This window comes from Paraphaeosphaeria sporulosa, assembly GCF_001642045.1.
Source record: "Paraphaeosphaeria sporulosa strain AP3s5-JAC2a unplaced genomic scaffold CC84scaffold_4, whole genome shotgun sequence".
Lineage (NCBI taxonomy): Eukaryota > Fungi > Ascomycota > Dothideomycetes > Pleosporales > Didymosphaeriaceae > Paraphaeosphaeria > Paraphaeosphaeria sporulosa.
Genome location: NW_017253363.1, coordinates 2,751,083 through 2,774,582, shown reverse-complemented (window position 1 = coordinate 2,774,582; position 23,500 = coordinate 2,751,083). Strand labels below are relative to the sequence as shown.

At 56.5% G+C, this 23,500-nt stretch overlaps 8 protein-coding genes across 8 annotated transcripts; 6 read left to right on the top strand and 2 right to left on the bottom strand.

The window, feature by feature from the left end:
* Window positions 1–427: 427 nt before the first annotated feature.
* On the top strand, window positions 428–3,708 carry CC84DRAFT_703382 (uncharacterized protein). The gene has a single exon (XM_018187108.1). The coding sequence runs from the start codon at window positions 546–548 to the stop codon at window positions 3,468–3,470; it is 2,925 nt and encodes a 974-aa protein (XP_018037998.1). The 5' UTR covers window positions 428–545; the 3' UTR covers window positions 3,471–3,708.
* A 653-nt stretch (window positions 3,709–4,361) lies between these two features.
* CC84DRAFT_1175396 (uncharacterized protein) lies at window positions 4,362–6,822 on the top strand (the record flags this gene model as incomplete). The annotated part of the gene is made up of 2 exons (XM_018180151.1): window positions 4,362–4,866; window positions 4,913–6,822. The coding sequence occupies 2 exons, from the start codon at window positions 4,362–4,364 to the stop codon at window positions 6,820–6,822; spliced, it is 2,415 nt and encodes an 804-aa protein (XP_018037997.1).
* Window positions 6,823–7,044: 222 nt separating this feature from the next.
* CC84DRAFT_703026 (chorismate synthase) lies at window positions 7,045–8,650 on the top strand. Its single transcript, XM_018187106.1, has 3 exons — window positions 7,045–7,300; window positions 7,357–7,718; window positions 7,777–8,650. Exons 1-3 carry the CDS (start codon window positions 7,266–7,268, stop codon window positions 8,613–8,615), a joined length of 1,236 nt encoding a protein of 411 aa, XP_018037996.1. The 5' UTR covers window positions 7,045–7,265; the 3' UTR covers window positions 8,616–8,650.
* Window positions 8,651–9,257: 607 nt separating this feature from the next.
* On the top strand, window positions 9,258–12,317 carry CC84DRAFT_703067 (uncharacterized protein). The gene is made up of 3 exons (XM_018187107.1): window positions 9,258–9,623; window positions 9,765–11,092; window positions 11,144–12,317. The coding sequence occupies exons 1-3, from the start codon at window positions 9,504–9,506 to the stop codon at window positions 12,234–12,236; spliced, it is 2,541 nt and encodes an 846-aa protein (XP_018037995.1). The 5' UTR covers window positions 9,258–9,503; the 3' UTR covers window positions 12,237–12,317.
* On the top strand, window positions 12,298–12,752 carry CC84DRAFT_703459 (uncharacterized protein). Its single transcript, XM_018187109.1, has one exon. The coding sequence runs from the start codon at window positions 12,399–12,401 to the stop codon at window positions 12,645–12,647; it is 249 nt and encodes an 82-aa protein (XP_018037994.1). The 5' UTR covers window positions 12,298–12,398; the 3' UTR covers window positions 12,648–12,752.
* Window positions 12,753–13,770: 1,018 nt separating this feature from the next.
* Window positions 13,771–14,414, top strand: CC84DRAFT_702666 (uncharacterized protein). Its single transcript, XM_018187104.1, has one exon. The coding sequence runs from the start codon at window positions 13,810–13,812 to the stop codon at window positions 14,143–14,145; it is 336 nt and encodes a 111-aa protein (XP_018037993.1). The 5' UTR covers window positions 13,771–13,809; the 3' UTR covers window positions 14,146–14,414.
* A 1,650-nt stretch (window positions 14,415–16,064) lies between these two features.
* Window positions 16,065–17,660, bottom strand: CC84DRAFT_1089888 (uncharacterized protein; the record flags this gene model as incomplete). Its single annotated transcript, XM_018174328.1, has 2 exons — window positions 16,065–17,281; window positions 17,318–17,660. 2 exons carry the CDS (start codon window positions 17,658–17,660, stop codon window positions 16,065–16,067), a joined length of 1,560 nt encoding a protein of 519 aa, XP_018037992.1.
* Window positions 17,661–20,600: 2,940 nt separating this feature from the next.
* On the bottom strand, window positions 20,601–23,214 carry CC84DRAFT_702426 (polynucleotide kinase 3'-phosphatase). The gene is made up of 10 exons (XM_018187103.1): window positions 22,934–23,214; window positions 22,723–22,883; window positions 22,551–22,663; window positions 22,158–22,484; window positions 21,963–22,099; window positions 21,758–21,894; window positions 21,622–21,682; window positions 21,409–21,557; window positions 21,101–21,217; window positions 20,601–21,022 (listed from the first exon to the last, which is right to left on the bottom strand). Exons 1-10 carry the CDS (start codon window positions 23,028–23,030, stop codon window positions 20,972–20,974), a joined length of 1,350 nt encoding a protein of 449 aa, XP_018037991.1. The 5' UTR covers window positions 23,031–23,214; the 3' UTR covers window positions 20,601–20,971.
* Window positions 23,215–23,500: the final 286 nt, after the last annotated feature.

Here is a 23,500-nt window from a genome sequence, read left to right as displayed (position 1 = left end):
GAATGCTGAGATCTTGTGACGGAGCTACCACGAGACCTGGAGGCGACAGCATGGCCCTGGAGAGAAGCATTTTCTGCGCAGAGACTCGTGGGGCGGAGGCAGGCGGCGTCGTCACAGGCCGTGTGCGTAAGGCTGAGGCTTGCGCGGGAGCGTTGTCGATCCCCTTCGACGCGGTTCTCGCTGCATGTCATCCATAACACTAGCTCGAGCCCAACTTCAGTCAGCGCGAGCGCTGGGAAGGCATGACCGGCCGACCCCTCGCCCAGCCACCAACAACAGCCGCCCTCGCCCTCTTCTTCCTGCTACCTGATGCAGCGCAACGAGTCTTCTCGATCCTGCCCCTCGCTTTCGTATTCTTCCGCTGCCGTCGTTTCACGCCTCTCACTTTCGCGACCGCTTGCGGACGCAGACAACCCTCCGTGACGTGCCGCGGCCGTGCTTTGTTTCACGCCCAGATTATCCACGGAACTGCTGCGCCAGCAGCCACCCGACACGCTCGCGACACTCGACCGCCTGCCCGCTGAGCACCACGAGGCTACATCCACATGCGCGCTATGGACGCCTCCTTCTCCGACCCCGAGCTCGACCTGAGCGATGTGCAGATGCCTCCCAACGACGACATACCAGAAGAGGCCGAGATGATCCTCTCAGATGGAGCCGAAAGCAGCCTGCCATTCTCTCCACCCCCGCGCATTGCTGCCCGCTTCTATCGCCCGTCGACCACCCGCCGGAAGTCGTCAGCGACCTCGTCTCGTCGCAACTCAATATCCTCCACACAGTCTCACACATCCACTCGCTCCTTCCGCAACGCTTGCCAGAGCCACCACATAGCCCAGCATCTGCGACGTGCCTCCATCCTTGAGACCCGCAAGGCTAGACTGGCAGATCGAGCAGCCCACGCTGAGCAGGTCCGATTGAGAGCTGCGCTGGCAAAGGCCGCGCCTCGCAACTCTAACATTGAAGAGAAGGCGTTGGCAGCCCAACAAGCTCGCGAACGCCATTTGGCACAGGTGGCTGCAGCATGCGCCGAAGAAGTGCGCCGCGCAAAGAAAGTCGCAGAAGACATGAAGGAGCGCAAAGCCGCTGAAGAACGGAGAACACGCCAGGAAATGGAAGACAGGCTTGCTGAAGCCGAGAAGAGAAGATTGGAGTATAAACGCAACACCCGCAGGCCAAGGACCGCCAGCTCGCCCCCGGCCGATGCGAAAAAGCCTATAATGCCTCGTGCGGTCAGTCCTGAAGAGGCTGCGAAGCGTATTCAGTCAGCCTGGAGAGCCAGAGCTAGGAAGAACATTGTTGATGCATGGCTAGCATTTGGTCTTTCCATCGACAAGGTCCACGCTCATGGATTTGAGGAGGTCACAGCTTTGCTGAACGAGCAGAAGGTCCTGGCAGCCACGGAACAGATAATGAATCTGTTCGGCCTACTGTTTGGAGAAGATGCGGCTTCCCGCAAATCGTCCGTGCGAACCTTCCTGGCCGCCTTCTTGATCCTTGGACACCCTGCCCAAGTCCTCAGTCGCGACGGTGACCAGGAACAGGATCTTATCCAAAAAGCCAAAGAGCTCATCATGGCCTTCGAAGCTGCGCTCAGCAAATTGACAACGTTCAACTACTACACTCCTTCACCCACACGTCTCGAGACCGTTGCACTTGCGCACGGCGCATTCATGACTGCTTTCAACCAGTGGAAGGCACGCGACTCATCTGCGCTCATCGAGACCATGGTAGCATCTTTCGTAAGCCTTGATGCGATCTGGCAAAGTGTGAAGGACCAGACGGTAGAAGTTGTGGCTGAGGAATACAAGAGTGGCATACGCGACAACCAGGCAATCTTGCTGAGCAAAATAAAGCGTCTCGCAGGCCCTGATCGTGCCTTGCAACTGATCAGGAAAGCTATCCGTGAGTCCCGGCGGGCGCGACCTAAGAAAGGTCCCAGCGGTGAAGTTGCACGTCCACGTGTGGCTTCACCCACGCCAGCGTCTCCCATCTCTGAGGAGCAGGCAGCGGTACAGGCGCAAGCGGCATCCCAGCTGGCGGAGTCGGATGCTACCCAGGCCTCCGAGGGCCACCAGGCTCAATCTCTTTCCAAACTCTTCACCTCGATTCCCACGAACAGGATCCTCGTCCATGAGCTGTCCATCGACAAGGAATACCGCATCGACGCATCGCCAACTGCTGACCTCCGCGACGCCCTGAACCGCGAACTCTGCGATGCCATGCGCCAGGGCATCGAACATGGAGAAGGAACGGTTTGGACAGCGGCCATGGCGGAAAATATACGCGCAAAGCTTTTGCGTCTCCTCAAGCCGGGCAACACCATGCACACCTTGATCTCCGAAACCTTGGATGCCGACCTCATCAGCCAACAGTCTAGTCAAGGAATGTTCTCCTACGCAAAGTTCTTCACTTTCATGGCGAATATTCTCCCCAAACTCTGCGCTCCTTTTCGTGATGCTGAGGTCAAGGCATTAGCAGACAAATTGCAAGAAGAAGGGACCTTGCCTGAGATGATCGAGAAACTTTTTGAGCTTCTTCATATCATCGATCTCCTTTCTTTGGACTACTCCAACTTCCTGCTTATGCAATCAGCTCCAGTTTTGATCAAGGAAGCTCCATCGTACGAACAGCGGGAATTCGCTGAAGATTTAGAGCAGGGCAAAATCACGCTAAAAAGGACCCGACGTTGGTGGAGAAGTGCCGCTGTCAACATGCACACAGAAGCTGACAGACGGGACCCATGGAGCGAATCGCTACCCATGAACCGACCTACACCTCAGAAGATCTACGCTCGTGGCTTGATCGACCTCGCTATAGCTACCGCTCCACTGAGAGATTCCGAACTACCCGAAACGCTGGAGCTGGATCGAGCCCGCATTGCCCGCATCCGCGCAGAGGCTCTTCGCATCACGACGATTGGTGGCATCTTGCTAACGGCGAAGAACCTTCTTAAGCGTGACGTTCGTTCTCAGTGGAAGAACGAAGCAAATCGTATGTGGGAAACGCTCAAAGATGGCTATCTGAAGGATCCCGCTACGCCTTCCAAGATCTCATCGCTACTTGAGTCGTCACACGCTATGCCACCTTCTACTCGCGCCCAGCTTGCCTCGACTATCACACGCCTCCTTACGCAAGCCGATGCAGGCCGGGTCTCTGATCCTGTCACGAAGGTTCTATTCCAGCGTTTGAAGACACACATCTTCAACCGCGTGTCAGCTAGTAGCTCTAGCGAACGCGTCAAAGCCGCAAGCACAGCTACCGAAGGCCTCGCTACCACTGGGCTTCCAGAATTTGTGTCGCACGTTGGCGATATCTGTGAGCAGCTGGGCAAGGTCAGTGAAGTTGACCGGAAGGCGCACGGCAAATGGTATGAGGAGATCGCAGAAGAGCTGGAAAGGCTTGGTGCCGAAGGCGTCGACATCACGTCCAGCTCTGAGTCGGAGGCTTCTGCTGGCAGCGCATCTGAGTGATGCAGAGTACGTTTTGCTACCCTAGGGTGATCAAACCCGTTGGAAGGCGTCTGCTGCTCGCTATACGCCCGTCTTCCGTTGTGCATGTTCTTGCTATTTCACTTTCATGCTTCTGTTGTTCCGCTTGTCGTAGTTTTCGGATTTGTTGAACTTTGGTTATTCGGCGTTGTGGGCCTTTCTTTGGTACATGACTTGGGGTTGGATGTCATCTTTGTATGGCTTCATGATATCAATTTGGATTCTTCGGCTGGCAGGCATAATAGCATGGCAGCTGGCGTAGGTGCGCCGGCTGATGGGTACGATATACGCTGCGAATCACACATATCTTTTCGCTTTGCAAGGGCGCTTTCTAAAATCTTTGTTTATTGGGGTGATTGCAGTGCTCGATCAAGTCTGTGGTGGCAAAATCTACCACAAGGTAGACGACGTGAAATTCTGGACACCTGTATATTGTCTGGTTGCAGAGTACTTTAGGTTTACTCTGCAAGCCATTGTTGTGGCTGCTGCCCAACTGTTAGCGAATCAGTGCCGATGGAGCTGGGGTACGTTGAGCGACAGTAGCCTAGGTCTAAGTCGAGTACACGCAATGCATTGTGCACCTGGACGCCAAACGGAGAAAATCGATAAACCAATGCAGTCATATGGGAGAAGGTTTGGTAAATCTCAGCTCCTGCCATGAACACCAGCGGCATACGGACCGTGCGCACGCGAACATCCCTGGCCCTGATACGTCAGTCTTGTGCTACTCGTCTGCATCCTTGTCGCGCCTGCTTCTTATGAAAGCTCTCCGCACCGCCACCTCAGCTGCCCTCCAAGAAACGCACGTGTCTTGATAACGCTCGCGAGCGTTGCAACACCTCGTCCTTTTGAACCCAGTACTAATATACAGGTATGAGCGGTCTACGCGCCCATATCGCTGGCCGCCTGCGCAGCTCATCGCAGTCGCTCTCCGCCGTCCCTCCCCGACAAGAATCGCCGGACTACTCTCCAGAGCTCGCCAAGTATGCCGCCTCCATACTCTTTCGGTCGCCCATTCCTTCACAGGAAAATAGACCTGTGTATATTCTCAATGCCGCCGCTCTCCCTGACACGAAAGAAGAGAATTTCGATTCCCTCCTGCCGTACGTGCTAGCGCGGCTCCCCGAGGAGGACGAGCTGGTGAGGGGTTTCGAATATGAGGTCGTATTCTTTGCTGGTGACTCGGACGGCTCCACCACCTCAAAGAAGAATAGGCCTGGCTGGGGCTGGTTCTTGCAGGCATACCATGTCTTGTCGAGGGCCATGCGCAAGCGACTACAAAAGCTATACATTGTGCACGAGAAGGCGTGGGTTAGGATCCTCACCGAAGTCTTCTCCACCATCGTCAGCCCAAAGTTCAGAAGGAAGATCATACATGGTGTGTTTCTAAGCCTCCCAAAGTGCTTGCCACTAACGACATGCAGCATCTGACCTGACCAACCTTGCGCTTCACATTCCTATCGAAGACTTGTTGATACCTCCCTCTACCTACCTTTATGACCGAAGGGTTTCCGAAACCATTTATGCTCCGTACGCAAGCGGCCGCCGAGCTTTTGGTGCCCGCCAGCCTCTGCCCATCAGCAGCCAAGGCACACCACGGTTACCGCGAGTGTTACGAGAAACAACAGCTTTCGTTCTGGCAGAGCAAAACATCGGGGCTGAAGGACTATTCCGAGTACCACCACACTCCAAGCTCCGAGATGTGCTCAAAGAGGCGTACGACAGGGGCCAGAAATACATTGTCTGGAAGGACAATGGTGCCCTTTTGCAGCTTCCTCCATACCCGCATGCTGAACTTCAAGACGAAATAATCGCCGAAATAGATGCCAGGGATGCCTATTCGGCGTTCATGGCTGCCGCACTCATTAAGGCCTGGTATGCAGACCTCCGTCAGCCTATCTTTCCACAATCGTGTTACGGTGAGCTGAAACGGCTCTACGGCAACCCTGATGATATCCCTGACCTAGAGCGACTCAAGGAGCTCTTCTCACCCGTCTCGGAGTGGTCATTTCTTCCTGCTATCTCGCGTGAGATCTTGACCAAACATTTACTGCCCACTTTAAACGCAGTCGCAGCCCGGGAAGAACAGAACAAGATGACGGCCGAAAACTTGGCGGTCTGCATCGCTCCCGCTCTGTTACATGGCCCGGATCAACTTGAAGATGCCAAGATGTCCTCTATTGTGAGGAGAATATTCACAGAAGCAATTGAATTATGGTCGCATGGGTTGCGGGAAGCTTGTGGTGAGAATGAGGCCGCTTTCAGAGAATCGTTGGAGTTGCCGCGGTCTCAGAGTGACTGGGAAGATCCTCTTGAGCGGGTGAAGGGGGCAGAAGAAGGGAGGGCGTGGGACGAGAATCATTCCACGGGAATCGTCCTTCAAGACAACGAAAAGCCAGCAGAGATACCACCTGCCTTGCCACCACGTGTCGGCATAGCATCGGGACGGGCTCCAAACGATAACGCCACAAAACGCAAACCCGCCCCTCCCCTTGAAGTTCCACCTCGATATTCTACACTCGTTACCGACAGTCCCATAGACGCTTCTCCTGTGTCATACGGAGCGACTACGGACGGATTCGCACCGCGACGAGACGAACCCAACCCCAGTGCACACTTCCCCGACGAGAAGAAATCCGGTACGAGTTCTGGCGATTCTTATGCTCCTCAACTCAAGCTTCCCAAGAGGAAATCCCTGACAGCAGAGCAGATTGATAACGCTGACACTGCGATTGCGCAAGTGCATGCACGAAAAGCATCAGAAGAGATGGAGGTACAGACCAGAGCTCTGAGACCGTCCGAGCTAAAGGGGTCTGCTATGCCTTTGCCAGGTCTGGCTAATCTTTCCATCGCAAAATCCGGAGCGGCAGGACCAGCACCACCTGTAAAACGTAAAGCAGTCTCTGGCGCGTACACTACATCACAAGGATCATCACCAACAAATGCCACATCCACCGTGGCGCCTTCAACAGCATTCCCCGCTCCCTTCAATGACTTTCGTCGACCTAGTCTACCAGCCAGCGCAAATCGCACCCCACAAATTAACACGCTGGCACGTCCGGTCTTTCCAACGAACCCCACCCCTAACCGCCCCCCATCCAAATCGACATCGCTTCCAGTACCTGCTCCGAAGCCAAGGACTCCGTCGCCGTCGTTGTTGCAACGAATGCCATCTTTCGAGACTTCCAAGAAAGAGCAAAGCCTCGCACCGCCTGATGTTCCTCGCAGGCTGAACATGAAGAAGACCTCTGTGGACGACCTACGGCGGTTGTATGAGGAGAGAGCTGGGACAGCGAGCGTGTTGGTGGAGGCTGGGCGGAAGCACTCAAGCTAATTCTATTCCCTTCCTTCAATTACAGATACCCAAAGATAGGCACAATACATCTTTAATGTCTCTTTTGTAAAATACATATTCATACATATCCTACGTCATGCTCCAGAGGAATTACAGTGGTAGGGGCACAAAATTGAACTTCCGGCCCTGAACCCTCCCGTAAATGTGGCATAGACTCCAACGACACAATTACTGGAAGTGCCATTTTGTATCAAAAGGCTGCATTGTGTATTGGAGGAGACGGAAAGCTCTACATTTTCGCTTGGTGATGGCATCGACCCCGCCATGGACCCTGCGGCAATCCTTGTCACCGAGTTCGGCGCCGAAGAATGCGCCCCAGTCAGCCCACGCAGCCAGTGACGCTGCGATAACCCTGCCCTCATAAATAAAATAATCGACTAGTCAGTGACTCCTCGACCCGCACCAAACGTCAAACCACAGCTATGTCGACCTTTGGCAACCATTTCAAAGTCACAACGTGCGCCATTGTACTCCAGCCTTTCACACCGCGCCATTGACTGACATCACGCACAGCTACGGCGAGTCCCACTGCCTGTCGGTGGGATGCATTGTCGACGGCTGCCCGCCGGGCATGGCCCTCACCGAGGCAGATATCCAGCCGCAGATGACGCGACGACGGCCGGGACAGAGCGCCATCACGACGCCGCGCAACGAGAAGGACAAGGTGGAGATTCAGTCTGGAACCGAGTTTGGCATTACGCTGGGCACCCCGATTGGCATGAAAGTCATGAATGAGAACCAGAGGAAGCAGGACTATGGCAATCAGACAATGGATGTTTACCCGAGACCGAGCCATGCGGATTGGACGTACTTGGAGAAGTACGGAGTCAAAGCGAGCAGTGGCGGCGGAAGGAGCAGTGCGAGGGAGACAATTGGTACGTACCCCGTAGTGCACCGCAGATTGACAAGGAGCAACATGCTGAAGGAGTGCAGGACGAGTTGCTGCGGGCGCAATAGCAGAGAAATACCTCCGCGAGGCCTATGGCGTCGAGATTGTCGCCTTCACAAACTCGATAGGCAACGAGTTCCTCTTCCCACCCACACCCGAGCATCCCACATGCGCCACAAACCCCGAGTACCTCAAGGCCATCGACGTGATTACCCGCGAGCAAGTCGACCAGTTCCTGCCTGTGCGATGTCCCAACGATGAGGTCAACAGGCGCATGGAGAAGCTCGTTGCAGACTACAAGGAGAAGGAGGACAGTATTGGCGGCACCGTGACGTGTGTGATCAGAAATTGCCCCAGCGGACTAGGTGAGCCGTGCTTCGACAAACTGGAGGCGACGCTGGCACACGCCATGCTCAGCATACCTGCTACCAAGGGCTTCGAGATTGGCAGCGGGTTTGGAGGGTGCCAGGTACCTGGTTCAATCCACAATGACCCCTTCATCAAGGCTCCTGCCGTCCCAGCAGGGACCGGTCACCCATCTGTACAGCGCCCACGCCTGACGACGAAGACAAACAATTCTGGTGGTGTCCAGGGAGGTATCTCCAACGGTGCGCCTATCTACTTCACGGTCGCTTTCAAGCCCCCGGCAACCATCGGCCAGGCGCAGCAGACCGCAACCTACGACACTGATGAGGGCGTGTTGGAGGCAAAGGGTCGTCACGATCCGTGTGTGGTGCCCCGTGCAGTGCCCATCGTGGAGTCTATGGCGGCATTGGTGATCATGGATGCAGTGCTGGCGCAGCAGTCGAGGGCAGCGGCGAGAAGTCTGCTGCCGCCGCTGAAGGGTGTCGTACCCGTGGCGGAAACGCGAAACGGAGTTTAGTCGAGATAGAGTTTCGTTGGATAAATGTACAAAATGATCATCTGCTTGCAAGTTTAAAATGGAACCCGATAGGATGAATGACGGGCTAAAGTCTAAAGAAGCATCCACGGAATGTCACTATGCATCCCCACGACGAAGACTCGGAGCGTTAGTCGTTCCCACATACCAGGGGGTCGGATATGTCTACGACTTTTTATCTCCGGTCACTGCCTTGACCGATCGAGGTCCCGCACCCACATCCGCATTGTCCACCACTTGCCGTTCTTGATGCCGATTGGCGAAGGCCGATTGGAAGCAGCTTTGTTGCAACTCGCCGAGCTAGTGGAGCCTCGCCGTCACGGCGAGCGTTGGAAGCGAATCTGTGACAATGCGCCGTCACGTGAAGTGAAAATGTGAGAGGTTGCGGCGAGGTTACAGCGCAAGCAGTGGTGTGAAATAGGAGACGGGGGAGCTGAAGACAAAGGTCGTGCATGAACAGGGTGCCTGTCGCACGCAGGAATGTACTGGGATGGCAATTGCCCCAATTCGCATGTATTAATAAGCAGTGGCATGGGATTTCTCGATACGAGTTACTACAAAGGCACAGGTCCTCGGCAACGCTCGTCGTCAGGCCCGCCCCTGGGGAGTTTGGGCGAATGGCATTGGCTGCGTTTTGTGCCCTTGGGCTGAACGGCGAATGGCTGGGCCTTGGATACCTTCGTTCGCGCTGCGCTCGGCGTGGTCTGGCCTAGAGGGGTGGCAGTTCACATTTTGCCCTTAGCTACGCTGGACGTCACAAATACGCTTCCCGCTGTCCAGTGGCCAACGCGGCCCTTCTCCCGACTCTATGTAGGCATGAGGTGATGCGCCCGGGAACGCTTCACGAGCCCTCTGCCTCCGCGCAACACCATGGCCCGCGGCACAGCAATCAAGGAGGAGGATGACAACGGGTCCGCGGGAGAGCCCAGGGCCAGCAAACGGCGGTGCGTGCAATCGGCCTGCGTGCCCTGCAGAAAGCGGAAGTCTAAGGTAGGCAATCCACGGAGCGCTGTTGGTGCATAGTTCCGCGGACGCGCGCTGCATCCTGCGTCAGCTGCCGCGCTCTTGGACGACGCCAGACACCACGAGGAGACTCTGTACCAGGCGCGACAAGCTGACACGCCGCGACAGTGCGATGGAGGCACGCCCGTGTGCGCGACGTGCACCGCCGTGTACAAGACGCCGTGCCACTACGACGCCGACAGCGAGAGCCGCCGCACCAAGACGGGCTCGAAGCGCGAGGCCGCGACGGCAGCGCAGGCGACGACGAGCGCGCCCGCCCACGACAGCGCGCACTTCCTGCTCAACACGATCCGCACGCTGCCCGAGGCCGAGGTGCACGAGCTGGTCCAGCACATCCGCAAGGACCGCAGCATCGATGTCGCTGCCGTGGCCGACGCCTGGCGCAAGACGGCCGTCCTGCCCGCGAGCACGCCCGTCGGCGAGCCGCAGTCGCTCGAGAGCGAGCTGTCGATGCTGCTGGGGAAGCCCGCCATGACGCGGACGGGCGAGAGCCGCTACTTTGGCCACACCAGCAACATGTCGCTGGTGCCCGAGGACGAGAGCTACACGCGCGCCCGCGCGCCCGCCGCCGAGCGCAAGTCGCCCACGTGGACCTCCGTCACCAGCGACCTCGCCTTCGTGGAGCGCCTGCTGGACCTGTACTTCCGCTGGTCGCACTCGTTCTACGTCATCTTCTCGCGTGAATGCTTCTACATGGACTTCCGCAGCGGCCGCCAGAAGTACTGCAGCGCCCTGCTGGTCAACGCCATGCTGGCCTACGGCTGCCACTTCACCGACGACCCCGCGGGCAGGACCGACCCGGACAACTTCCGCACCGCAGGCGACCACTTCTTCGAGGAGGCCCGCCGCCTGCTCTACGAGAACGAGGCCTCCTCGCTCACCACGGTCCAGGCCCTCTGCGTCATGGCCATGCGCGAGCCGTCGGCGGGACGCGACTCGTCTGGCTTTGCCTACATAGGGAGAGCCATGCGCATGGCCATCGAGATGGGGCTGCATCTGAAGAACTCGGCATCGCCCGCCATGGGCCTTACACCGTCTGAGCACGAAGTGCGCAAGGTCACCTTCTGGGGCTGCTTTACCGTGGACACTGTCTGGTCCATCTGCATAGGCCGCATAACCCAACTGCCAAGGGTCGCCATCACGCTCGACAAACCCATACTAGACGAGCCGCCCAGTGGTCTCAATCAGGAGGCATACCCAGGCTCTTCGCACGTGTCACCCAGCACTGTTACCAGCCGCATGTTTCTCCAGGAGTTCAGCACGCTCTCTGAGTTGATCAATGATAACAACTACATGTTCTACGCCCCCAGTGCGCGTTTGACAGATGTCAAACTCATAGCCTGCCATAACAAATATCTGGAATGGTTCAAAAACTTGCCGCCGCCGCTCAGATTGGATAGTGGAGGGCAACCGCAACCCCATATCATTGTACTCCAGTACGTCTACTTCGACGAATCAAGATTAAAGCTTCTACTAACAGGGAACAGCATGTTGTACCATACGGCCATCGGCCAGTTGTTCCGTCCTATGCTCAAGATCGATCTCATCAACTTTAGGTTGAAGCCCCGCGACGCGTGTATAGAAGCCGCAAACGCCGTGTCCGAACTCCTCCGCCAGTACCGTTCATACTATCCCATGCGTACTTGCCAATTGGTACTGACACACATCCTTCTGACTACTTGTATCGTGCACCTTACGTTCTCGAAAGACGCCCAATTCTCGTCAAGCTCGTACCGCTATCTGGTCGAAGGCCTCCAAGCGTTGGAGGACTTGAGCGTGTGCCATTGGTTTGGAGCCCGCGCCTGGAGGATCATCTACGAAACCTCCAAGGCCTGGGATCTAGGATTCCCAGAAGAATTGAAGAACAGCAAGCTCATCCCAAAGGCTGGCAATCTCGACGGCGTATTAGAGTCCTCAATCGTCCTCCCACGAGTGAACACCAACACCGCCAACCGCGCTCGCGTCGGCACAGTCGAAAGCCCCGTCTCTGCACCCGCCGCGCATCCCACAAGGCGCGAAAGCCTCAGCATGTTCACCCGCTCTGACCGCAAGAACCTCCAGCTGCCCTCACACCCCGCCTCAACCCAGGGCGGCAATTTGCTCCGCAGCCAGACCCAACACCGCGGCTCCCTCCCACATATTCTCCCTTACTCCGCCTCCAACGCCACCCCCCAACCCGACATCCCCACGACCCACCCCTCTACCGGCTCCGCCGAAACCCTCTTCTGGAACCCGCTCCCCACCGCCCTCGGCGCGCCCATCCTCCCGCGCAACAGTTACCCCGTCGGCCCCATGGATCTCGACAACGTGCTGGGGAACAACAACGAGTGGGACCGCTTCAGCCGGGATGGGTTCAAGATGAGCGAGACGTGGAACCACGACCAGGCGAATGCGTACGGCGGAAGCGGGGAAGCTGGATACCCACAGGTCAGCGGGGAGAGCGACGGATATGCGAGCGCAGAGGTCGCGCAGTTCAATGGCACGGGACACATGGTCGGGCATGTGAGCGAGGTGCAGCAGGGTGGTGGGCAGGCGTTTGATGCGAGTTGGTGGAGTGGGGACGGGAATCTGGATCGATGACACTCGCTGCACGAGGGGGTGGTGATGCAGGCGCAAGCTCGAATCGAAGCAAGAGGTGGAAAAGTGAAGGAACAATGCGCTGTACTTGACGTGCGGCACTCTGTACGATTTTGCGCAGCTATCTATAGGAAAAGGGGTCGGCGTTTGGCGCTTTGTTTTTGAATGCGCAGAGGCGCTCGAAATGGGATCTACTCGCATCGTGTTGCAACGCTGCGTTTCGCTAGCTACGGCGGGTTTCGGTTATATAGGATGCTGAGAAACCCACGAACGGGGAGTATATATGTTGTATGTACTGTGGCAGTCAGTTTGCCCTGCCATTTCGATAACTACAACATCCTGTCACAGCACTACTGCATATGTGCTGAGTGTGATGTAGCTTGTTCAGTGGACGCACTGGCTGGATGGACTTGACGGGGTGAGGTGGTGTCGTAATCGGGAATGTGGGTGCAACATATATAGAACTTCCTCAGGTACCTCGCAGCTCTCGAGAACCCTGCCTTGGCACCTGTGCAGGATACCACCACCACGTATGCAGAGCGTCAACATCCACGACCCAAGCCATCTCACGCATCCTAACATCCCCAGGTGTGTTTCCAGCCCGAGCCAAGGCTCCACCGCTGCTTACTCTACTTCTCGCCACGCCCACCCTCTGTTCCTCAAACCAGAGATGCATTCGACTCTACTCCAGAAAGAGCAGCAAACAACGCAACGCAACGCGGAAGGATGGAGCAGCAGGGACGTGGCTCCAAAAACAATGTTGTTGTTCGGTTTGACAGTGTCAGCAGAGCACTCCAGTGTCGATGATGCAGTGCTAACTGCAGCCGTGGTGAGTCTCGGGGCTGGATTCATGGGACTGTAGTAATGGCTTCGCTCTCTATGAGGACCAGATGAACAGGGCCACGGAAAGCTTGCGGCAATGCAAGTGGAAGGCGTTGCTGGGGGGAACAGGCGTTGGGGTTGCGAGTTGGAACACTGGTGGAAGGTGACGCCTGCATGGCGTGGAAACTTCGAGATGGAGTCGAGGTAAAGCACGCGTGACGAGGTGAGTTTTTGCATTGAAGATGCGACGTTTATCTGCCGGGTCTACGGGCAGCATCGTCGTGCGAATCATGTGCAGAGGGAGGTGTTTTGCCATGCACGTGAGACATCACTTCTCTTTGCTACGGTGCGGTGTTATGACAAGTTTTCGGCGACATGGGAAAGAAGGACTCTTCGCTGTTGACTGGACTTATGCTGGTCATCGGATTGTGTGTCTGAAAATGCACGTTGAGGTGTGTAGTCGTGCGAAAAGGATATGTCTGCTTACTGTGCCAAGAGGGATATGGGCATAAGACTACGTGTATGGATCAGGAGATTCGGAGGCAGAATTTGGATGCGTAGAAGACAGATGATGGTATCGAGGCTCTATGTGAGAGAAGGAAGGCACGTAGGCAGCATAATCGGCATATAGAGAAGCATCACGTACTCGTTTTGAAGAAAGAAGTCATGGTGTGTGCTGGACCTAGACCGGTTCTATGTGCGCTTCTCAATCATAGTGCGCTGAATATCATTCTGATATCCCGAAGAGGAAAAAATGAAAACGAAGCATAGGTTAGGAACCGGACTTCTGTGCAGCAAAAGGTTCACATTCAGCACAGGAACTCACCTACAACGACCTAACTTCCAGGTATTACTGCGCCCCCCTTCAACTCTCCCAACACCCAGCGACCGCAGCCATCCTGAACCTACCAGCCCCATCACCACAAGTCACAAGTCACAGACCTCGCTTCCCCATCCATGCACCCCGTTCTATTCCTATCTCATCCCCTCCCGACCCAATACACCACCACCACCACCAACACCACCCCTCAAACCAAACCAAGTCAAACCAATCACGCCACCTCCAGCCCGCGCTCGTGCAAAGCCGTAACTCCCGAGCGCCTGACACCGCCTTACAGGCCGACACCCGATCGTGATCGGCACCTTCCCACCCCCTGCCCTCCCCTCCCGCAACTGCGCACTGTTTTCTAGACGCATCTCTACCCTTGCCTTTCCCCATGGGCACGAGAGGAGAGGGGATGCGGCCCTGCCTCTCAACAGTTACAGCTGCACTTACAGCTGCGCTCCCCGCTTCGCTTGGAGCTTCGCGTTTCAGCCACGGGGGCACCGCATGAGGTGCGGATGCTTGTGGACGGAGTGGGCTAGGCAGAGGGCAGCAGGCGGACGCGTACCGGGCGGGAGGGAGGCGGGTGTAGGCGAGGGATGTGGTGCGAGGCTGGGCTGCGTTCGGTTATGCGTGCGGGTGCTGGGGTGCGATGGTGTCTTGAAGTGTCGTCTGTGGTTGTATGTCCTGAGGTGCTGGAGGTGCTGTTTGAGAGAGTGCCACGTCCCCGCGCTGCGCTGGGGACCGAGAAGTAGTGCGTGTTGCAGACGTACTGTACGTGCAATACCTGTCAGCGCTCTTGTCCCTACCAGAGTATGGTATACGTCCTCGGTCGCATACCATACACCCACGCACAACGATAACACTCACAGCCGTCTCTGCAAATAAAATCCCCGTGTCCACCACCACCTCCCCCTCCCCTCCCAGCTATGCAGCCCCCTCGCACCGCCGATCGCAAAGTCCAGCCCTCGCCCACCATGCACAACTACGCAATCACCGTCACACAAGCCCTCTCCAGCACCATCCGCCCAAACAACCACCCCAGCAACGCACGCATCCAGGTCACCGGTCCGGCTGAGACATCTCTCCCCGCGGCGTCGCGTACGTAACGTCGATATTGCAGTACTCTAAGACACGGCCTCACGCGGCATGCGCTGGATGTAGGAGCGCATCCCGTTGCAGCGGTCGACACGAAACACGGGGGATAGAATGACTACTGTTAGACACAGCAGGGCATGGCATGACAGGACATGTGGAGTAAAGTGGAGTGCAGTGGTTTTGCTACCGAAAGTGTGTGTGGAGTCTGGCAGTGCGCAGCTGCGATAGATAGACGTGAGCGTACGTACAGCACAGTACGAGAAGTTGCTGCGCCCGCTTGTTGAGGCGCCAGGTGCGCAGTCACATGGGCACTGCCACGTCGCTGTGTGGGCGTGCCAGTCCAGCGAGCGGATGACAACGCTATCGAAACATCACGGAACAAGCAGTCAGGAACGGGTGCGTGAGTGTGATGCTCTGGAATTTCTTGTTTCTCCCTAATGCTTCCATAACCTGGATACGACCTGCCGGGCCGCAGGCTGCACGGATCGTCGTCCCACCTGACGCATCAGGCCTGACAACGTCGTCCAGATCTATGTACCCATCGCAAGATAGTCATACAGGAAGCCATAGAAACTATTGCTTTTCTCGATTGGGTCCGACCACCTCCTAGACCCAGGCTGCGCTTGCCTCTCAGTCCCAGACAAGGACGAGTGGTATAGCCGCCAAAACTAAAGGAAATCCCTTGCACTTCGCTCTGCTTGCGCAAAGTAGACAAAAGAGATTAAAGACTAAACAGCATACATAACGCTTTCGAAAGAAATTTTTGGCTGATGAGCCTTCGTGCCGTCGCTGCGTGAACATGCTGTAATCGTGACCAGTACGCCCGATCCGCCGACCATGCGGTCCCGTGAAAAACGCCAGACTGCTCCCAGCGAGGGAGGTGATCCATAATCGGATGAGTCCGCGAAGAAAATCACTCTAAAGCCGTGGGAATGTGAACAAAGGAGATTCGTGATAAGGAGCGGTCGTGGCTCGATGAGCTACCAAGGACGGGTCATACAAGTCGTACCTCGTGTGCCGTTGGCGAAAAGGGTATTGTTACAAAAATCGAACAGAAGCTTAGTCGAACACAAATATAAACAAGGTAATCAGTGGCCGCGCATACCGGTGGACGACCTGCCGAGGAGCGCACCAGGGAATTTGAGATCGCTGAGGAACTTGAAGAAAGCGCGCTTGCGCGGTGGCGTGCGCTGGAGAAGTGGTGAGGCGGCGAACTGAACCATGGGACCGACAATGTCTTCGTCCCCGAGCTTTGGGAATTTACCCTGGCCTTTTGGGTCATTAAGCGTGGGCATCTTGCTAAGTGGGGCCGGCTCCATTGGAGACGACGGTTCAGGGTCCTCGCCCAGCTCGGTCGCACGGGAATTAGCAACGTCATTGTTCCTCTTCCACAGGGCGTCGATTTCCATCCACTTCTTTTCGCATAGCAGGTAGGCTTTTGACGTAGGACCATTGTGCTCAGCCATGCGGACCTGGTGCTTGGTAAAGTTGCAGCGCGCTTGTTCCCAATCAGCAAACAATTGCCGGAGGGCAGCCGCGTCGCAAACTTCAGGGATGTAGGGTTCTGGGTGGATGGTAAAGTTGTTGTGCCCGAGAACCAAGGCCCATTTGTCATCAGGATCGGCTAATGCAAGACTTGGTATCTCGTTCGAGGGTACTAGGGGACTGATGCGAGATGTCTTGAAAGAGGCGATGGAGGCCTTTGTCGACAGTGGCGGAGTAGGATAAGCGCGAGCCGCAGGCGTATCCACGGGAGTAGAGACTAGAGACTGCATGGGGTCGACCGTGGCAATGGTAGGAGACTGAAGGGGCGAGTGGGCAGGCGCGTCGTCGAAGCGAGTCTTGACCAGTAGAGGTGGCAAAAGAGGAGTGGTTGCATAGCGCTCTGAGTCGATTTCGTCGACATCAGCGTCGAATGCGTTGGCCTTTGCGATGTCGATGGGAGAGGAAGCCATGGACTCCACGAGCTGCTCACGGCTGGTCGCAGCTGACGTTGACTTGGGCGGAAAAAGCTCCATTGGGTCATAACTTTGGTTCTGGTGGATGGAGCTGGTCATTGACGATGCCCGCGTCGACGGCGCTCTGGAGGGAGTAGCACTCCTGGATTTGCCATTGAGGGTCGATGCTCTCTTGCGCTCTCGAATCTTGCGTGAGAAGGAAGGGAAGCTGCGCTCAAGCTTGTGCGTGACACTTTGCGCAGACGCTTCAGTGGACCGCCTTCGCTTCGAGTTGGGCGACTCGTAGCCAGTACCAGCAAAGTCGTAAGCATCTGCCACAGCAGGGTCTTCATAGAGGTCTGAGTCATCTGATATCAGTCAATGGTGGGTGCATCAAGACAGACGCTGCAACTTACAGTGACGTGGGGAGATGGTCACGTAGTCCTCCTCGCGCTCGACGTCCTCGGTGAGCTGGGGCAGCTTGCCCGAGGCGTTGGGACCAAGGCTGTCGGCGAGTTCATATGACGGTGGACTTGAGGACAACGACGAGGTAGAGCTGGGGAAGCGGAGATGGCCGCGGTAGAAGCTTGGGGTGGGCGGGGTGGAGCATTCGGAGGCAGAGTAGAAGCCAGAGTCGGTACTCGAATGTACGGAGGAGGCGGGGTCGTGAGACATGTCGAGAGAGCTCTTGGAGGACTTTCGCTGGGCCACCAGCTTGGGGAGAATCAGAGGTTTCATGTCGCGCATTTTGAAGGGTGCCAGGAACGGGACGTCTTTTTTTGTTGGCGACGTTGGCGCTCAGGCCATGACCGGGGGGGAGGGAGCGGGCGGTCAGTGACTGCACTGGTGTGAATTGGTCCTGGGGGAGGCGTGGCGGTCCGGGAGGTCTCAGAGGGGTGCCACGACAGAGAGTCGAAAACACGTAGGTACCGCTGGGTGTTTATCCTCGCGAGAGTGTCAGCGCCCAGGCGTCGGCTGTTGGGCTGTTTTGGGCAAGGCACGTGAGGCGAGAGCGGCAAGTGGAGCAGAGCAGGATCAATGCAATGCAGGAAAGCGCACAAGCTCACCGGCCAGGCGCAACTGTAGCAACGGGCGCAGAGAGAGCGGAGATGCTAGTTGGACAGCGCAAGGTCAACAAGGAGCGTGGGCGCGCAAGAGAGGGTTGTCGAGCAAGCTCGGGGTGGGCGGCGCATTTGTGTGGGCGTGGTGCGGTGCTGGCGTTGGGGTTGCAAGGGCTTTGCGAGTTGCAAGGGTGCGGCAGCCCTGGGGCTTGGCGGCGGCCAGGATGTCGCCGAAGCTAAGAAAAACCGAGTCGAGCGTGCGCTATGCCGCAACGGAGTATAGCCTTGGGCGGCAGAGTCGACAGTCTCCCCGGGTCGCGTCCGACGTCCCAGCGACTCAGCGGGCCGCGGCCGTCGCACACTGCAGCGAGTGCCAGAGGGTGCCAGCCAGCGCCGTCGTGTACAACGGCAGCGTCCAGATGACGACGCCCGCGCTGCACTTGACACCGCCGACACGGTCACAGATGCGCACGCCGTCCACGCGCGCCATGTACTGCGACGGCGACGGCGACGGCGACGCTGAGCTGCTGACCTGCCTCTGCTTGTTTTCTTCTTTCACGGCGGATTCAGCATGTGTTGGTGGGCTCCACCACCCCGGCCCACCCTGCTGAGCGCCAGGACGGCCTGAGTAAGCCATGCAGGAACAGCGAGCACTTCACACGGCAGGCCCTCGGGCGATTGCCAGACACTGGGCCGAGGCCTCTCGTGGTGATGAGACGGCAGACCCAGAGAGTTGGTCTGGAGGATGCAGCGCCTGGCGATCACTACTGGCCAGCTGGGAGCCTTCGTTGGGCACGGCACAGAGGAGACCTGGAGCTTGGTCCGACAGTTGTCTCGTATCTGCCAAGTTCACGGGCGACTCGTGGATGGTCTGACGTTGAATCGACCAGACGACATCCTCCAGGATGGGTCGCGGGCAGCAGGATGTTTCCAAACAAACAAACAAACACTCTTTGTTTCGCCAATTCAGTACCCACACACCCATCACAGCGACTCTGCCTGTCCGTGCCTCCCAGTGCGCTCAGCTCGTGACACGCCGAACAGCGTGGACGGACAGCGGACGTTGACACGAGCGGACGCTACGTGCGCTTCTCGTCCAAAAAGAGGTGGCTGGGAGGAATAGACGATGAAAAAAGCCTTCAGCCGCGCGGCGAATCGGAGCACCCCAGGTCGCAAAACTTGCGGTCGCGCCCGCGCTGATTGGCAATGCAGCACCGGCCCGCCTTCGTTACTGTGCGCCTAATTCCCTGTTCCTGTCGCCCTCCCTGCCAGAGGCACCATGAGAGCCTTGCTGTCACTCCTCAATGTCGATTTGATTCGACGCACTGCCAGGCACAGCAGCACCTGAGTCGCCCACGCAGCACCGGCACAGCCAGCGCATCGACTTCGCCAACCAGACGTCGCAATGAAAGACCTGCTATCTGCGGCAGTGCCAGCAGCTTCTTGCACGCCTGCTGCCGTCCACGTCGTCACGCTACCTACCAGCAGCCAGCGGTCTTTTTTACCAAGAATCCCCGATTCGTGGGCGTCCAGGACTGTGCCGCGCTGAAGGGCATGCGATCGGCATCCCTGCGATCCGGAACCGAGCCCGGTGCTTCTTGCTGGGAACCAGGATGCGCTCGTCGTTTGAGGCCGTTCAGATTATGACGACACATCGGCGCGCCGGCGCGGAACAGCGACGCGCTTTACGGTAAGGCGCGCACGGCAGGGCGAAACTCAGCTTTCGCCCTACCACGAGCGACTAGCCAGAAAGTCTTAAGTAGCCCACGGGAAGACGCATCTCTCTCGCCTCGCAGGCCGCGCGCGGGACGGCACAACGACGTTGCCAACGCCCGGGCTATCAAACCATAAACGGCTGGCATCGCTCACCTGCATTGATTGCGCTGCACGTTGAGCAGCCGGTGAGCATTGCTGATGAGGGCCTCGCAGACCGCTCGCACGCCGCAAATAACAATACATCTGCCAGGTACCATTTTCCCCTCTCACCAGCAGGCTACCCACATGAAACTGTCAGCGTGGCATGGTCTCAGCCAACATTCAACCTACAGCACATTGCCAGCGCTGTCGTGTGCATTTGTCAGATACAACACAACACTACACAACACCATGTGTCAGTGCCATCCAAACCAGCCAGACTTGCGTGTCAGTAGCAGTCCCGCTGCGGTACCCACCCAGACGGTCGAGAACGTGGCAATGCCCATTTTTCACAATTCATCCAGTAGCCTACCACGCGGCGCTCAAGACCCCACATACCGTGGCTCGGAGAGATGGGCAAAGATAGTAAGGCTTCTAGATGCCATGGTGCGCTTCGCCAGCCCGCAGCGAGGACGCTAATCTAGCATCCAATCGAAATCAGCCGTCGACGTCAAGTACGTCTGTTTTGGGCAGTGCGGATCTTCTCTCGATTGGGTGCATGGGAAAAGGGTAGCTGCGCAGTCTCAGACGAGTATGCCTAATCTCATTACTCTACAGCAACTACTCCGGCTCCGCAATGCTAGGATGCACTGCTGCAAGCAAGCTCTCAAAACCTTCATCTATCTCGCCAACCACACGTGGAAGGCTGCGATAGTGGTGGGGCGCGGTAAAGCAGGAAGAGCAGCGCAGACGGTGTCAAATCAGCGGGAATAATGTCAACTTCTGCCGTACATTATTGAATTGCTTAATGTTGAGAGAACGAGCGCGCGTCTCCATATGGCGTACTCGCGTGCTGCTAGCCAACGATTGGTCTGTGTTCCCTGCAACCCACGGCGGCCGTTGCTCCGGCATGTCGAGCCGACCGCGTCGCATGCCGTCGCACCCAAGGCACATGTCATCGGACGCGGTCCGAAAGCTGAGCGCAACAAGAATCTCAGTAGAATGATGCTGCATGCAATCATTCTGCAGCATGCAGGGAGCTTCGCTCCCATCTTTCCATCCCGTCCCGCTGAATACAACCACGGTTCCGCGCTGCGCCGGCGCTGGTGGTAACGTGTGGTTCCGGCGCCATCGCCAGCCTACTCAGAGCCAGAACATGCTCCATAGTTTCTTCTGCGTTTCGGATCCCTCAAACTAGTGGGTAAAGATGTCAGTGCCGAACCGTACCATAGTATAGATCCAGGGTTCAACACAGCCTCTCGGAAGACGTACTCGAAAGTCAACTCTGACGATGTCCTGAAACCCTTCCGACATCGTGGGCTCTTGGTACCTTTTCTTGAAGGTCGCGAAGGCCATTTTAGGCAGGAGTAGCCGCTGTTCGGGATTTGTCTACGCACGATCGAGTTAGCAAGAATGGTCTCGGAGGAACTTCTGCCGTGCCGTCTGTTGAGCGCGGTCATGTACTCGTCCCGTACTCGCTTATCCGGGCAAGTACCCATACCAGTCGGTGCAGATCACCGCCTACTCCCAAGACCTTGTAGGGAACGATGCGCGAACGCTTGTTACTGTTGAGTACTCACGTCAGGACCAGCATTCAGTGCGCGGACCGAGTTGTTGTGCTCGCAGAGCTCGCTTGAGGCTGTGAAGACTACGCAGCGGATGGGAAGCTCCGACCGCTTGGCCAGGGCAGTCCAATATGCCCTCGTTTCGCGGTCGGCATTTGTGTTATCTGTGTACCACGGTCAGGTCGTGCACGCGCACTACTACTAAGTGTGGGTCGCGCATTCTCTTACCGATGGCTACACTCGTACCCTCTCCAATCAGCTCCTCGGCAGCTTTCATGCATTTCTCTCGCTGTAGACGAGGTTACTCAGACTGTGGGGTTTGCGGAGACCCGAACCATGCTGGAAATCATGTGTAGTAACTTACGGTCTTGAGAATATCTTGATTAACACGAGCGTAACCCAGTGGCTGCAAATGCCTCCAGTAGAACGACGACTTGCCTGCACCTGGACTGCCACAGAAGAGCACAATCTCGAGTGGACCGGCTTTTCGAAATGCAGTAACTGCGAGCCTAGACTTTAGCTTATGACCGGTACACCAGAGTTGATGTGGCGTATAATCCTTGACTCACGCGCGTCTGTAGATTCCACAGCTGCCGTTTGGAGAACAGCGGTTGGGTCGAATTCTCTAGTGAACGGGCTAGGGTTCTCCCCCAGGAAGTACTCTTCAGGCGTGTGGAAATCGATTCCCACATTAGCGGCAAAGTTTCTACTCAAATGTTAGCACCTTCACTGGAGCCGAAATAGAGACCGAGGGCTTAACCAACCTGTCACCGCAGGAGAAATCCTTCGTTCTCCTCCCGGATGCCTCACGACCAGCCGCGTCACCAACGAAGAACGAGTTGTCTAGATCCACGGCTGCGGCGTTCTCCAGGTCGTTGTCTTCACGCAGTTCTTCCCACATGCCTACTCGGGGCTTGCGGTACCGGTCGTGACTGGTGGCCGCATACACCGAGATTGGTAGTTCGAGCTGTGTGAACACCGCCGAGACCTTCGCTTTGAAATCTGCCAGTCGCTTCTGGTCACTTTTGATCGTCTTGGGGTCTGGCTTGAGGTTGATCCCTGCTTGGTTGCTCAACACTGCGACGACATATCTGTTGAACGGCAGAATCGAGGTTAGCACATGGCTCAATAGACGCAGGAAATGCAGCAGCTCCTACCCATCTTCATGAAGCTGTCGTAACTTTTGCGGGACGCTGTGGTGCCACCATTTCCAATCTGTCGCATCGCGACCAAACTTCTTCCCCGACGCAGTTGTGATCAATGTGGAGTCCTACATTATATTTAGCAAACATGGATTTTCCCTGGCACAACTTCAAATTCTGAACTTACAAAATCAAACGCGGCTATTTTTTGCTTTGCGTTGGTAGTCTTGGGCGAATTCGCTGCAGCCCTATAACGCCCGATGAGCAGGCTATCATTGACAACACGCCATGTCATCTGATCCGGCTCCTTCTTCGAGAGTGGCGTGAAGAAGTTCGCGACGGCTTTGTCTAGGCTTGTTTAACCCATGCGCTATACTACTGAGTGTGATATTGCTCACTTGTAGTCGTGGACTGCTGCTTTCGCTTGGCTGGCGGCGGAGAAACACCTCTGTTGGTGGAGCTTGGCCGCTTCCCTAAACCCGGTCGCTCAGGCATACTCAGAAGTTCGTTGGTTCTAGCGCATGACGGCGATGGGTGAAACGTTGAGTGAGGCTGAAGACGTTTGTTGAGCGTGAGGCTTTGCCGGGACGTGAGCCGAGTCGCGACCGCCCGCGAACGCGTCCTCGCCTGGGCACGTGCACAAACCTTCAGTGTGACTGCGTGTGACAAAGCTGCAGCGGGGCTCACTCCGACGATAAATCGATAGTGAGGTTCTCTCTTTCAGACAGAGTTTTTTATATGGCCGAAATACCCTTGCTCAACTTTAGTCTGGTGAAACAGTGTTTCGTCATTGGTCGAGCTTTGAGAAACAGAATCAATTGTACAAGGCTAACCCTTTACTTAGGGAACTTCCGCTACTCGTTGTTAGACTGATTGGGCAACATGCTGAGTGATTTTGCGATACCGTTTCACAGTGTAGGGTTGAAATTCTGAGGCATAGCTCGTGACGATTTGCAGAAGGATAC

Bases quoted from the DNA above. Each gene is read 5' to 3' on its own strand.
- CC84DRAFT_703067 (XM_018187107.1), top strand. From the start codon at position 9,504: ATGGCCCGCGGCACAGCAATCAAGGAGGAGGATGACAACGGGTCCGCG. The intron at 9,624-9,764 runs GTAGGCAATCCA...ACGCCGCGACAG, and splicing joins GCAGAAAGCGGAAGTCTAAG to TGCGATGGAGGCACGCCCGT. The intron at 11,093-11,143 runs GTACGTCTACTT...AACAGGGAACAG, and splicing joins CCCCATATCATTGTACTCCA to CATGTTGTACCATACGGCCA.
- CC84DRAFT_702426 (XM_018187103.1), bottom strand. From the start codon at position 23,030: ATGCCTGAGCGACCGGGTTTAGGGAAGCGGCCAAGCTCCACCAACAGA. The intron at 21,895-21,962 runs GTGAGTCAAGGA...CTAGGCTCGCAG, and splicing joins TGTGGAATCTACAGACGCGC to TTACTGCATTTCGAAAAGCC. The intron at 21,023-21,100 runs GTACGTCTTCCG...TTTACCCACTAG, and splicing joins TCGTCAGAGTTGACTTTCGA to TTTGAGGGATCCGAAACGCA.
- CC84DRAFT_702666 (XM_018187104.1), top strand. From the start codon at position 13,810: ATGAAAACGAAGCATAGGTTAGGAACCGGACTTCTGTGCAGCAAAAGG.
- CC84DRAFT_703382 (XM_018187108.1), top strand. From the start codon at position 546: ATGCGCGCTATGGACGCCTCCTTCTCCGACCCCGAGCTCGACCTGAGC.
- CC84DRAFT_703026 (XM_018187106.1), top strand. From the start codon at position 7,266: ATGTCGACCTTTGGCAACCATTTCAAAGTCACAAC. The intron at 7,301-7,356 runs GTGCGCCATTGT...CATCACGCACAG, and splicing joins AACCATTTCAAAGTCACAAC to CTACGGCGAGTCCCACTGCC. The intron at 7,719-7,776 runs GTACGTACCCCG...GAAGGAGTGCAG, and splicing joins CAGTGCGAGGGAGACAATTG to GACGAGTTGCTGCGGGCGCA.
- CC84DRAFT_703459 (XM_018187109.1), top strand. From the start codon at position 12,399: ATGCGCAGAGGCGCTCGAAATGGGATCTACTCGCATCGTGTTGCAACG.